Source organism: Leucoraja erinacea, chromosome 1 (assembly GCF_028641065.1).
Source record: "Leucoraja erinacea ecotype New England chromosome 1, Leri_hhj_1, whole genome shotgun sequence".
NCBI lineage: Eukaryota > Metazoa > Chordata > Chondrichthyes > Rajiformes > Rajidae > Leucoraja > Leucoraja erinaceus.
In genome coordinates, this window is record NC_073377.1 from 159864238 (window position 1) to 159877940 (window position 13703).

Here is a 13703-nt window from a genome sequence, read left to right on the forward strand (position 1 = left end):
TTTCCTGCCTAGTGTGTCCAAGCCCTTAACAATCTTATATGTTTCAATGAGATATCCTCTCATCCTTCTAAACTCCAGAGTGTACAAGCCCAGCTGCTCCATTCTCTCAGCATATGACAGTCCCGCCATCCCGGGAATTAACCTTGTAAACCTACGCTGCACTCCCTCAATAGCAAGAATGTCCTTCCGCAAATTAATGAGTGCATATAATAACAATACAAAAACAGGGTTAGAAAAAAAAAGAAAAAAGAAAGGTTTACTGCTGTGGTTCCAAGCCGGTCACATTATCAACTCCAGCTAAAGCCCCCCCCTATGAATTACCATGTACTTGTCATAGAGCCGATGTCCAGGAGTTGGTCGAGGTGGAAGCTCAGGTCCTTTTTTTGGAAACACTTGACTCTTTGGACGAACCTTCCCTGTGGCAGCCGGGCTCTGTTTGCCGACGATTTTGTTTATTTTTTGCTCGGATGAAGCATGACGGAGCTGGTTAGGAGCGGCGGACACTTTTGGCGGCGGAGGTCGGGCTGGACCGGCTTTGTGCGGGGCAGGACGGGCTGGAGGAACTTTACCCACTCGTGCCCTGGAAGATAAATAAGATGCAGTCACAGGGTCTGAAGGCACCATACACTCACTTAAAATCACTCCAACTTGATCCAACATAAAGTTTGTTAATTGCGGTTCTATGCAAACGTTTTACTTTCATCAGAATTGTTTTTACATTTTAATAAGATACTGCTGAAAGATGTCTTCAAAATCAGGGGCCACCTTTTTCATTTCAAAGGAAATGTACTACAAAGAGCCTGAAAGCCAATAGCCATAAAAAGTCTTTTATTCTTTTTTATTTTATTAGAAGTACAATAATGTGGTACCTAATATATATTGACATGTTCCATTTTGTGTACAACTTCTTTTTTTTTTTTTTTTTAAGTAGTAAATGGAGGAAAAGAAAGGGAATAGTACAAAAATAGAGAAGTAAGTGATATCGTACAGTGAGGTGAATGAAAGAAGAAAAGAGAGAAAATAGAGAGAGAGAAAGAGGAGATAGAAAACAGGGGACTGAAGGAAACATAGAAACATAGAAATTAGGTGCAGGAGTAGGCCATTCGGCCCTTCGAGCCTGCACCGCCATTCAATATGATCATGGCTGATCATCCAACTCAGTATCCCGTACCTGCCTTCTCTCCATACCCCCTGATCCCCTTAGCCACAAGGGCCACATCTAACTCCCTCTTAAATATAGCCAATGAACTGGCCTCAACTACCCTCTGTGGCAGAGAGTTCCAGAGATTCACCACTCTCTGTGTGAAAAAAGTTCTTCTCATCTCGGTTTTAAAGGATTTCCCCCTTATCCTTAAGCTGTGACCCCTTGTCCTGGACTTCCCTAACATCGGGAACAATCTTCCTGCATCTAGCCTGTCCAACCCCTTAAGAATTTTGTAAGTTTCTATAAGATCCCCTCTCAATCTTCTAAATTCTAGAGAGTATAAACCAAGTCTATCCAGTCTTTCTTCATATCTTTCTTCAGAAGGAGAAATAGCTATTTATTGTTCTTGACCACCCTTCACCCGATCCTGAAACAGTTCATTTCTACGGTTATGTTGCATCATATGCTTGTAAGAAGTCGATAAATGGAGACCAAATCATTAAGAACAAAGTCATCTTAAGGTCAATAAAAGTAATTTATTCTCAAGGTAGGACTTTGGGACCTTTACGGAACACGACACTGGGGGAAAATACACTCGGAATTAAAATGTAAATTGAGTCAATGTGAGAGGCAACAAGGTATTAGTGACAGCGGTTGGGTTGTAGGGTGCGGGGCAAGAGAGCACGAGAGGCATGGGGTGGGGGTGGGTGGAGCTGCTGAGAGGATATTGTGAACAGGGGAGGATGTTACAAAGAAGCAGGAACTGGATAGACTCAAAAAAGCTGGAGAAACTCAGCGGGTGCAGCAGCATCTATGGAGCGAAGGAAATAGGCAACGTTTCGGGACGAAACGTTGCCCATTTCCTTCGCTCCATAGATGCTGCTGCACCCGCTGAGTTTCTCCAGCTTTTTTGTGTACCTTCGATTCTCCAGCATCTGCAGTTCCTTCTTAAACACTGGATAGACTCGGCTTGTACTCGCTAGAATTTAGAAGATTGAGGGGGGATTTTATAGAAACTTACAAAATTTTTAAGGGGTTGGACAGGCTGGATGCAGGAAGATTATTCCTGATGTTGGGGAAGTCCAGAACAAGGGGTCACAGGCGGAAATATTTTAGGACCGAGATGAGAAAAACATTTTTTACACAGAGAGTGGTGAATCTCTGGAATTCTCTGCCACAGAAGGTAGTTGAGGCCACAGTTCATTGGCTATATTTAAGAGGGAGTTAGATGTGGCCCTTGTGGCTAAAGGGATCAGGGGGTATGGAGAGAAGGCAGGTACGGGAAACCGAGTTGGATGATCAGCCATGATCATATTGAATGGCGGTGCAGGCTCGAAGGGCCGAATGGCCTACTCCTGCACCTATTGTCTATGTTGCTATGTTTCTAGTGGGGACAGGGGGATTTGTTGAGAATGGGAGAATAAAGACCTAACTTATTCAACCTTTCTCTGTAACTTAGTTGCTGAAACCCAGGCAACATTCTAGTAAATCTCCTCTGTACTCTCTCTATTTTGTTGACATCCTTCCTTTAATTGGGCGACCAAAACTGTACCCCATCTGCAGGCGGGAAGGGGGAGGGGGATGGGAAGAAACTGCTGACATTTTGGCTTGAAATCCTGCAGTAGTGGATGCAAGCTTTCAATCCGAGACATTGACCACCCCCCCTGGGTTCCTCCAGCAGATTGTTTGTTGCTATTGTGTCTATCTTCAATGTAAACCAGCATCTGCAGTTCCTTCCTACTTTCCTTGACATGTACAGGGTCACTTGTCTCATTTCGTATCAGCTATTTTATAGGTGCATTTACTTACACAGGCTGGCTTGCAACTGGTCCTGGCAAATCGTAATTCTCCTGTAACATTGAAAAAATAAGTGAAAAACAGGAAATTGATCATACCTGCAGTCTATCTAATGGTGTCTGAATTTATTCAAAATGCTGTTCCCATTGTTTATATAGTCAAGCAAGCACAAAATTCTGTAATCCAGTTTAGTGGCGATTTAGTGGAGCGCAGGCCACAGGCAGATACCATGGAAGTCAGAGGATCCAAGTCCTATTGACTATAATGACTATTTCACGACAGGAAGGCTGTTCAACCATGAAACAATCCGTGCTTACAGGGACTAAATTAATTCTCTGCATTCAGAGAATGCGCAACTGTAGGAATCTAGATTAACTGCAACATCAGAACACGTTACGTGCCACGTAGATTTCTTTGAAGATTGACAAATCCAGATGAAACATGTTTAGTCTGAATGATCTGCTCATGAGCCGTTCCCAAAGTCACCACCTGGTCGGTAACCCCAGATGAATTGTTCCATTATGGAAACTATTAAATTGTTCTTCCACTGGAATCAGTGGAGAAGAATCAAACAGGTTATGTAAAAAGCAGTCGGTTTGGTTCACGATGTTACTCCCACGGTAATAGAGGGGATTAAGCTGATCTGTCCAGGTCAGCTCGCCTCTTAACCGGAACTCGAAAGAGGGAGCACATTACGCCAATTCTGGCCTCCCTTCACTGGCTCCCAGTGCACTTTCGAGTTCATTTTGAAATTATTTTATTTGTTTTTAAATCGTTGAATGAGCTCGCCCCGCCTTACCTCTCTGAGCTGCTCCACCCATACGCTCCTGCCCGGTGCCTCAGGTCAGCTGATCAGCTGCTCCTTGAGGTACCAAGGTCTAAGCGGAAGCTCAGAGGGGATAGAGCCTTTTCTGTTGCTGCCCCGGCACTCTGGAACACCTTGCCGTTGCACATCAGACAGGCCCCTTCACTGTCCATCTTCAAATCCACCCTAAAAACTCATTTTTATTCTCTGGCTTTCGACACTGGCTGAGACATTGCTCCTGTTTTTAGTGCTTTTAATGTCTTTTAATTTTTACTGTTTTATAGTCCTTTGTTTTACGGTTTTTAATGCTTTGTAATAACTTCTTGTCCATGAGTTCTCATGTACAGCACTTTGTGGCAACTGCAGTTGTTTAAAGTGCTTTATAAATAAAGATTATTATTATTATTATTATGAAAGAAGAAACAGGCTTCTCGCAGTTCCTTGCTCAGACGATCTCATGCAGCAGGCGCCAGTGTTTGCACGGGGGTGTTGTCATTGCATCCGTGCTTGTCTCTCTGATGAATCAAGGGTTTGTCATGAGAAACACAGAAAATAGGCGTAGGAGTAGGCCATTCGGCCCTTTGAGCCAGCCATCGCTACTCAATGTGATCATGGTTGATCATCCAATATCAGTTCCCCATTTCTGCTTTCTCCCCACATCCCTTGATTCCGTTAGCCCTAAGAGCTATATCTAACTCTCTCTTGAATACATCCAGTGAATTGGCCTCCACCGCTTTTTGTGGCAGAGAATTCCACGGATTCACAATTCTCTGGGTGCAGATGTTTTTCCTCATCTCTGTCCTAAATAGTCTACCCCTTATTTTTAATCTGTGACCCCTGGTTCTGGACTCCCCCAACATCAGGAACATTTTTCCTGCATCTAGCCTGTCCAATGACAACAGTCCTTTCCGTCCCATACTTCATGTACCTCAAGAGATTAGCATACAAACTTAAAGCACACGGTATTGGGGGTTCAGTATTGATGTGGATAGAGAACTGGCTGGCAGACAGGAAGCAAAGAGTAGGAGTAAACGGGTCCTTTTCACAATGGCAGGCAGTGAATAGTGGGGGTACCGCAAGGCTCAGTGCTGGGACCCCAGCTATTTACGATATATATTAATGATTTGGACGAGGGAATTGAATGCAACATCTTCAAATTTGCTGATGGCACGAAGCTGGGGGGCAGTGTTAGCTGTGAGGAGGATGCTAGGAGGCTGCAAGGTGACTTGGATAGGCTGGGTGAGTGGGCAAATGCATGGCAGATGCAGTATAATGTGGATAAATGTGAGGTTATCCACTTTGGTGACAAAAACAGGAAAGTAGACAATTATCTGAATGGTGGCCGATTAGGAAAGGGGGAGATGCAATGAGACCTGGGTGTCATGGTACACCAGTCATTAAAAGTAAGCATGCAGGTGCAGCAGGCGGTGAAGAAGGCGAATGGTATGTTAGCATTCATAGCAAAAGGATTTGAGTATAGGAGCAGGGAGGATCTACTGCAGTTGTACAGAGTCTTGGTGAGACCTCACCTGGAGTATTGCCTACAGTTTTGGTCTCCTAATCTGAGGTAGGACATTCTTGCCATAGAGGGAGTACAGAGAAGGTTCACCAGACTGATTCCTGGGATGTCAGGACTTTCATATGAAGAAAGACTGGATAGACTCGGTTTGTACTCGCTAGAATTTAGAAGATTGACGGGGGATCTTATAGAAACTTACAAAATTCTTAAGGGGTTGGACAAGCTAGATGCAGGAAGATTGTTCCCGATGTTGGGGAAGTCCAGAACAAGGGGTCACAGTTTGAGGATAAGGGGGAATTCTTTTAGGACCGAGATGAGGAAAACATTTTTCACACAGAGAGTGGTGAATCTGTGGAATTCTCTGCCACAGAAGGTAGTTGAGGCCACAGTTAATTGGCTGTATTAAAGAGGGAGTTAGATGTGGCCCTTGTGGCTAATGGGATCAGGGGGTATGGAGAGAAGGCAGGTACAGGATACTGAGTTGGATGATCAGCCATGATCATATTGAATGGCGGTGCAGGCTCGAAGGGCCGAATGGCCTACTCCTGCACCTAATTTCTATGTTTCTATGTTTCCTTCACGTTAAATTAATCCATTCCTTCCGAAAAATAGAACAGGACTCACTAATGAGCAAGTATTGTGTGAGCTATTTGTTTTCTCACTTCTGTCACAACTTTTCAAATTACAACGGCACTAAAACTAATTGGGCACAATAATGGATTCACATTAACAGTTTATGCATGTTACTTGGTGTCTTGTTGCTATTACATTTTAATCCTTTCCTCTTAAATCACTTGCATGATGTTTGTGAAAGGATTTCAATGCAAATGCAGAAACCAACCTGCGATTTCAAAGGAAACATCTGAAACTACCCACAGACAGACCGATATACAACAGGCAAGCAGAACAACAATCACAGCTCTCCGATGTTAACATTGTATCTTCATATGTGGGAAGGAAATGGTGATGGTGTCACAGAGCTTGGAAACGGGTGCTTGAGCCCACCATGTCCAGTACCCATCTATTTATCCAGCACAGCCCATATATAGCCCTCTACACCAGGACATTTCAAGTGTTTGTGTAAATACTTCTTCAATATTGTGATGAGTACCAGTCTTCACCACCTCCTTGGGCAATGCCTGGCAGATTTCAAATCCTGCCTAATTTTCCTTCATCTTACTTTAAACCTCTGCCTTCGTCCTTCTATAATGTAGATGAAAAAACTAAAATCGAATTCATCTCCAATTCAGGCCAAAGACTAGGTGCTGAGAGCTCTCTTAAACCCCTTTTTCACGGGGCGACTTGACGCCAGGGTTAACATCGCGGGAACCTCTTGCGATAGCCGTACGGCATTCGTGGACCACCGTGGCGCTAACGGCAGGTACTCGTGTAACTTGGTGACTCGGGAGAAAATTCAAACAAGCTTGAATTTCTCCAAGAGTGACTTGTACACTTGTGGTTGAACATTGCAACATTATATGCACGTAGTGGCCAGTGCGATATCCGTACTGACTCTTGCATGTACTGTGGGAACTCCTGCGAACGGTGAACCCGGAAGCTGGACAGAGGGGACAGAAGGTGAGTAAAAATTGTCTTCTGTGGGATTGAATTTAAAAAATAAAGATTTGCATCCGCATATGGACATCAACTTATTCATGAGTTATGTTAATGAGATTCAAGAAAATAACTATAATCTTTAAAAGGGACTTTACTGAAAGATCCCGCATTTTTATGGTCCATGAGAAATTTTTCACATGTACTTCTTTGAGAGATACAGCTTGGAGTCCTCGCCGACCAATGATCGATGCCTTTCCGAAGCTGGGTCCGGAACGCTACCAATCAATGTTCTCCAGAGACCCGTGTAAAGGAGTGAACTGCACATGCTGGTTTAAAACGAAGACAGACACAAAAAGCTGGAGTAACTCAGCGAGTCAAGCAGCATCTCTGGAGAAAAATAGGTGATGTTTCGGGACGAGACACATCTTCAGACTCAATTCCGATTAGGATGTCTGAAGAAGGGTTCCGATTCGAATCGCCACCTATACTTTTTCTCCAGAGATGCTGCCTGACACGCTGACTTGCTCCAGCTTTTTATGTTTTTCTTCCCAGATCTGACTTACCTGCTGAGTTACACCAACATTTTGTGTCCGTGTTCACTATGAACATTGAATTATTTAATTTTAGTTAACTTACACTCTCTCTCTCTCCCCCGCCCACCCCCTCCTGGGAAAAATGGAAAGGCCTATTATACCTGCATTAAGGAGGCATTTACACACACCTGCGCAATTACAAACACCTGTGTAGCCATGTGTCCCAAACATTATGCTGCCCTGAAATGGGAGGACTATGCATAAACACAGCTGTAATTTCTACATGGTGAAACCAAAATGTTATTAAAGGGTATTTTTATACATCTGACAATGTGCACTTTAACCACATGTGATTTTTTCTATTACAAATCTCAAATTGTGGATTACAGAGGATAATTAATAAATGATGGGTCTTTGTCCCAAACATTATGGAGGGCACTGTATCAAACCGGATGTCCGAAGTAGGGTCTCAACCCGAAACGTCACCTATTCCTTCTTTCCAGAGATGCTGCCTGTCCCGCTGAGTTACTCCAGCATTTTGTGTCTACCTTTGGTTTAAATCAGCATCTTGCAGTTCCTTCCTACACATGATCTGGTTGCTTCACACTCGTGTCAAGGCCAGACCCAAGTCCCGCAGTGCAGTTGCTAGGAGCGTTCAGGATATTGTGTTGTTGACACTGAAGGAAATGCAAAGCTTTCCCAAGTCAGGATAGAATGAAACAGAGTGAAACTTGTAGACAGTGGAGGTTGAGAATCTGGAAGGTGCTAGTGAGACCTTATCTGGTTACCTACCTACTTAGGTACCATTGACAAGATGTACTGGTCAGACTGTAGACTGTCCTCTAATAGTGAGAAAGTGAATGTATAAAATGAGAGATAGGGTGCCAATCAAATGGGTCACTTTGTCCAGGACATTGAGTTTCTGGAGGTGCACTAATCTCGGCAAGTACAGAATATTACAAAACGCTCTGACATAGTGATTTTTCCTTGTTGTGCAGCCAAGAAGTGAATTACTTCCTCGACTCAGAATTGCTTTGAGGCCGTCATATTTGTTTGGTTTTTCCAGTGAAACTTCCAGTAAATAGTGAATTCCTGGTCGCCTCTGACGCTGGAGAATAGAAACATTGGTAACAACTTAGGAAAATTAAAGACGGGTAAATCAACTTTTGTTGAAGATCACCATTGCCCAGGACATGTATGATAATAGGCAGGCACAAAATGCTGGAGTAGCTCAGTGGGCCAGGCAGCATCTTTAGTTTATTTCATATGAAGAAAGACCGGATAGACTCGGCTTGTACTCGCTAGAATTTAGAAGATTGAGGGGGGGGATCTTATAGAAACGTACACAATTCTTAAGGGGTTGGACAGGCTAGATGCAGGAAGATTGTTCCCGACGTTGGGGAAGTCCAGAACAAGGGGTCACAGTTTAAGGATAAGGGGTAAATCTTTTAGGGCCGAGATGAGAAAAACATTTTTCACACAGAGAGTGGTGAATCTGTGGAATTCTCTGCCACAGAAGGTAGTTGAGGCCAGTTCATTGGCTATATTTAAGAGGGAGTTAGATGTGGCCCTTGGCGAAAAGGGCGAAAGGGGGACATTTCATGGAGACATTTGGGGTGGGGGGGGGGGGGGGGTTTGGGATGTTCTGTTTACCACACAGAAGTATCAATGAAAAACATTATTTCTCATTGTGACAAAGTTCATAGCCATCTCAATATTATTGGCTCAACCCACCTACTAAATATAAACTGTATCTTAAGATTCTTATTACATAAATAAAATCTGCACTTCTGAACGGAGTGAACATAAGATATGCAGTTGTTAAAGAGCAGTAAGTGTGCAGGCAATTCACATCTTACCATAGGCACTGTTTTAGTCCTTTCTACAATTAAGTTACCAACAGGAGTCTCAGCAGGGAGCGGTGGAGGACTTGTAATGCTTTCTGAGGATGCTGGTGAAAAGAACAAGGAAAATATAGTCAACATACATTCTATATAAAATAAAGATCAGTCTAATGTCACACTCATTTAGATTCCAAACTAAAAAGCAGAAATGATGCCTAATTTTATTTTATCAAAATATTCAGCAATGTCCAAATATATATTGATTAATTTATGTATGTATTTATGTCTGTCTATCTATTCATTTATTCATGTTTATTTATTTGCTTATTGATTTGGGTTGACACTGTCAAAACCAGCATTTATAGCCCGAGTCTTGAGGAGGCATCACTGAGCTGCCTTCTTGAGAAGAGCAACCTAGAATTATTCTCTATTCTCCATCAGGCCGACCGCTGATCTGCGGCCGATAGCATCCTGAAGCCGCGGTCTCCGGTAGGGAAAGTGGCGCTCGAAGCCCCGGAGTGTGTTCGACCGTACCAATGTCGGAGTTTCAATCATCCCGACGAGAAGGCCTGTACGTCCGGCCGTCTGTAGCGGCGACTACGGCAGGTTCTTGGCCCCGACCGCGGATGAACAAGGGAGGAGGACTGACTGAACTTTGTTGCCTTCCACCACAGTGAAGAATGCTGTGGTGGATTTTGGTGTTGGATTTTTTTCAACTGTATTGCTGCTGGCAAATTCATTTCACTGCACCTTAGTTGGTGCATGTGACAGATAAATTTGACTTTGAGCTGCTGCAATCGTGTAGTGCTGCTGGGTGGGGTGCGATAGGATTTAGACCCAGCAACAGGGCAGGGTCAATGACATATTTCCAAGTCAATATCATGCATAACTTGGAGGGAAGCTGCAGATGGTTTTTCCTCATGCACTCATTCTCCAGCATTTTGTGTCTATCTTCACTGTTAATCCATGTCATCTTGCTGGTGGAGGTCGTGGGATGGTCAGGGGTGGTAAGTGTTGCCTGGGTGACTAACGGCAGGGCAATTCGTGAATGGTACAACACTGTGTTGTGGCTAATGGAATGAACGTTTAGAATGGCGGACAGGGTTCCCAACAATGGATGGGGCTTCTTCTTTCTAAATGCCGCTGATCTGTTTCAGAGTTGTTGGAGCCGCACTCATCCAGACATGCAGAATGTTCCATCATGCTCCTCACTTGTGCCTGGTAGATTTGGGAAAGGTCTTAGCCTATTATAATAAAAGCCATTCACCACAGAATATGCAGTTTCTGACCTGGGTTTGCTGCCATGATATTTAGGTAACTGTCCAGTTGATTTTCTGGTCAATGGTGACCCTCAGAATGTTGATGGTTTAAGAAGGAACTGCAGATGCTGGAAAATCGAAGGTAGACAAAAGTGCTGGAGAAACTCAGCGGGTGAGACAGCATCTACGGAGCGAAGGAATAGATGACTCTGAAGAAAAGTCTAAAGAAGAGTCTCGACCCGAAACGTCGCTTATTTCCTTCGGTCCATAGATGCTGCCTCACCCGCTGAGTTTCTCCAGCATTTTTGTCTACCTCAGAATGTTGACGATGGGTTACTCGGTGATGAGTGTTATTATACCGCTAAATGTCGAGAATAGTGGTTAGACTCTCTTGTGACTCAGATGATCACTGTCCAGCATTTCTGTTGTGCAATTATTACTTGTAATTATGAGGACACGGAATTTTTTATTTGCTGACACATTGGAAATGGCATTGAACATTTGTGCAAACATCACCACTATTGACCTGACGATTGAATGAAAAATATTAATGGATCAGTTGAAGATGGTTGGGCTAGGGCACAACACTGAGGAATTCCAGGAGCTGGGTTATCCCAAGCTGGGCCTCAGTGAGTAATAGCCCTTCTGATGACACCTTCTGATATTTGTTGGTGATTGAAGGTAGACTGATTCGACTGTAATTAGCTAAATTGGATTTGTCCTGGTTTTTGTAGATAGGGCCCATACCGGGATAATTTCTAACATTGCTGTCTAGGCCAGTGTCATGACTGCATGGGGACGGCTTGGCTGGAAGCTCAGTTCATTCAGGAGCCTTTGTTGCATCAAGTGCTCTGAGCTGCATCTTAATATCACATGATGTGAATCAAATTGACTGAAGACTGACTTCTGTAATGATGGGGATCTTATGAGGTGGATCATCCATTTGACACTTCTGGAAGAACATAGTCAAAGATAGTCATGCAGCTCAGAACCAGGCCCTTCAGCCCAACTTGTCCATGCCAGCCACGATGTCAGATCTAAGCTAGTCTCATTTGCCCATGTTTGGCCTGTCTATCCCACGAAACATTTTATATTCTTGCACCAGTCCAAGTGTCTTTTACAAGGTTCTGAAGTGCGAGAAGAAAGAAAATAGTTTTGTGAATGTAAACCAAAAACACTTACTTTTATTTAGTTTGTTAGGTATGCGGATTACTGTAGGTTTACGTAATACAGGTGGGCGACTGTGCATTGCATCAGTGGGGGGTGCCTTGTTTCTCGGCAAAGTCTGAAAAGGATCTGTGGGGACAGAGGAGAACATGATATCGCATTAAATACGGATATGTCCGTTATCTCGTCTCATCACTAATCACCCATATATAACAACGGAAAGGGGTCTATTAATTGAAAATAATCTGTGTTAATTTTCGGATAAGCACAGTAAACTTCTTGTTCAATCTCATGATAGCTCATTATAGAAAGAAAAGAACAACATAAAAGAATAACAGTGAAAAGCACAGAGTGATAGTGAAGAGTCAGTAATAGAGAAAAGACATAACATGTCATTTTTAATATACATGTCAGATCTCAAATGTCTTCATTGCTTCAATGCAAGCAAATCAATAACTAGTTTTAAACTGCAAGGTTAATTAATGCTGATATTTGATTTTGGTGGTACCAATTGCAGAATAAATACTGACCAGGATAGTCAGAGAACTGTTCATCTTTGCAAAGCACGGTGGGAATAAGTGTGTGCCCCAAATGAACATTAAGATTTTATTCTGGAGAGCGCACTCCCGAGTAGTGAACGCCAGTTTGGGTTTCATAATCAAATTACAAATTATGTTAGGAATTCACGCTTTAGTTGTCATTTAGTGCCCAGACATCAATCAACGCATTTTTCTTTCAATAATAAAGTTTCCAAAAAATGTGATCAATGTTTATACTACACCAACCTAGTTATCTGAGTGTGTGCACTCTGGAATGCAAGGGGTGGGGAGGTTGTCACAAGAGAAGAGAAGGTTAGGCCACAGCAACACCAGCAGCAGCTGAAAAAGACTATGTAATTTAGGGGTTAGGGAAGGATAGAGGAAAGAGGTTTGGTGAGAGGGAATAGATGGGAAGGTGCAGAGTGTTTTCTGGATGGTTAATTGGGTGAGGGAATGCAATCTCCATTGTATATTGTACCAAGTGTCTACTGGAGTTTTGTGTTGCAGAACATTTCCAAAGTTCTCTAGCGTGTATTACATGGAGTGTTGATACTTGACTGCAATTCTGACCATTGTAATTTATTTAACTTCAAAGCATCAAGTGAAAATCCCATGGGAAGGAGGAACAGGAATTAGAAGAAGTTATCCTGGAAAGTTACCAATCACCTTGAAACTTGGACGTTTGGGAACAAAAACATAATTTGCATTAAATATTACACTTGAGGGGGATTATTATAAGTTCTGTACTTTTATTTTTTTAAAAAGCCATTCACTTAAGGGATCTCATTTTGAAAATTGTCACACATTCACAGGGTTAAAACAGTATTCGAGTAACAAAGCTAGTGATCAGTTTGATGTATAATTAGCACAAGGATTGGACATGGCCATTTTTCTGCATTAATTTTCTCACGATAGAATTTTTTGAGGTTGAGGTTTGTGGTTCAGTTTCCATGATGTTGCAATGAAGCGCTGTGGAGAGCTGTACTGTTAGAAGAACAGTCAATTTGAGTCTAAACTGACTACAAACTCAGTTTGACGTGGAAAACATATTGGGCTACAGAAATAATTCTAGGTTGCTCTTCTCATACCAAGCTTGGTATTCTTTCTCAACCAACACCACCAAAAGCAAATTAACTGGACATTCATTAACTACTCGCAGAATTGTAGACCCAGGGAACCGCAGGTGCTGGTTTACAGAAAAAGGCGCAAAGTGCTGGAGGAATTTAGTGGGTCAGACAGCATCTCTGGAGAACATAGAGAGGCAGATGGGTTGATAAACGCCAGAGATTAAACAACAAAAGGTTTGAGATAAGGAAAGAAGGGACACAAAATGTGAAACCAGAGGAACGAATGTACATGGAAGAGGACTGCCTGAGCAATTACAATTTGAAGACCAGTAGTCACTGGTTGTAAAGTGTTTTGGGACATTGTGAATCATAGACCAAGATGCCCCATCTACACTAGTCCCACTTGCTAGTGTTTGGCCATATCCCTTTTTTTCTATTCATGTACTTACCCAAATGTCTTTTAAATGTTGTT

The 13703-nt window shown here is 42.8% G+C and overlaps 1 protein-coding gene across 2 annotated transcripts in view; it reads right to left on the bottom strand.

Moving 5' to 3' along the window:
* The window catches only part of sh3d19 (SH3 domain containing 19), a 140636-nt gene that overhangs the window by 30413 nt on the left and 96520 nt on the right, over window positions 1–13703 (bottom strand). For both annotated transcript variants that reach the window (XM_055646725.1, XM_055646716.1), the window contains exons 8-11: window positions 11641–11754; window positions 9215–9306; window positions 2954–2994; window positions 322–580 (exon numbers count right to left, since the gene is read on the bottom strand). In XM_055646725.1, coding sequence (XP_055502700.1) covers window positions 322–580; window positions 2954–2994; window positions 9215–9306; window positions 11641–11754 — 506 coding nt within the window. The remainder of the gene's footprint in view (window positions 1–321; window positions 581–2953; window positions 2995–9214; window positions 9307–11640; window positions 11755–13703) is intronic.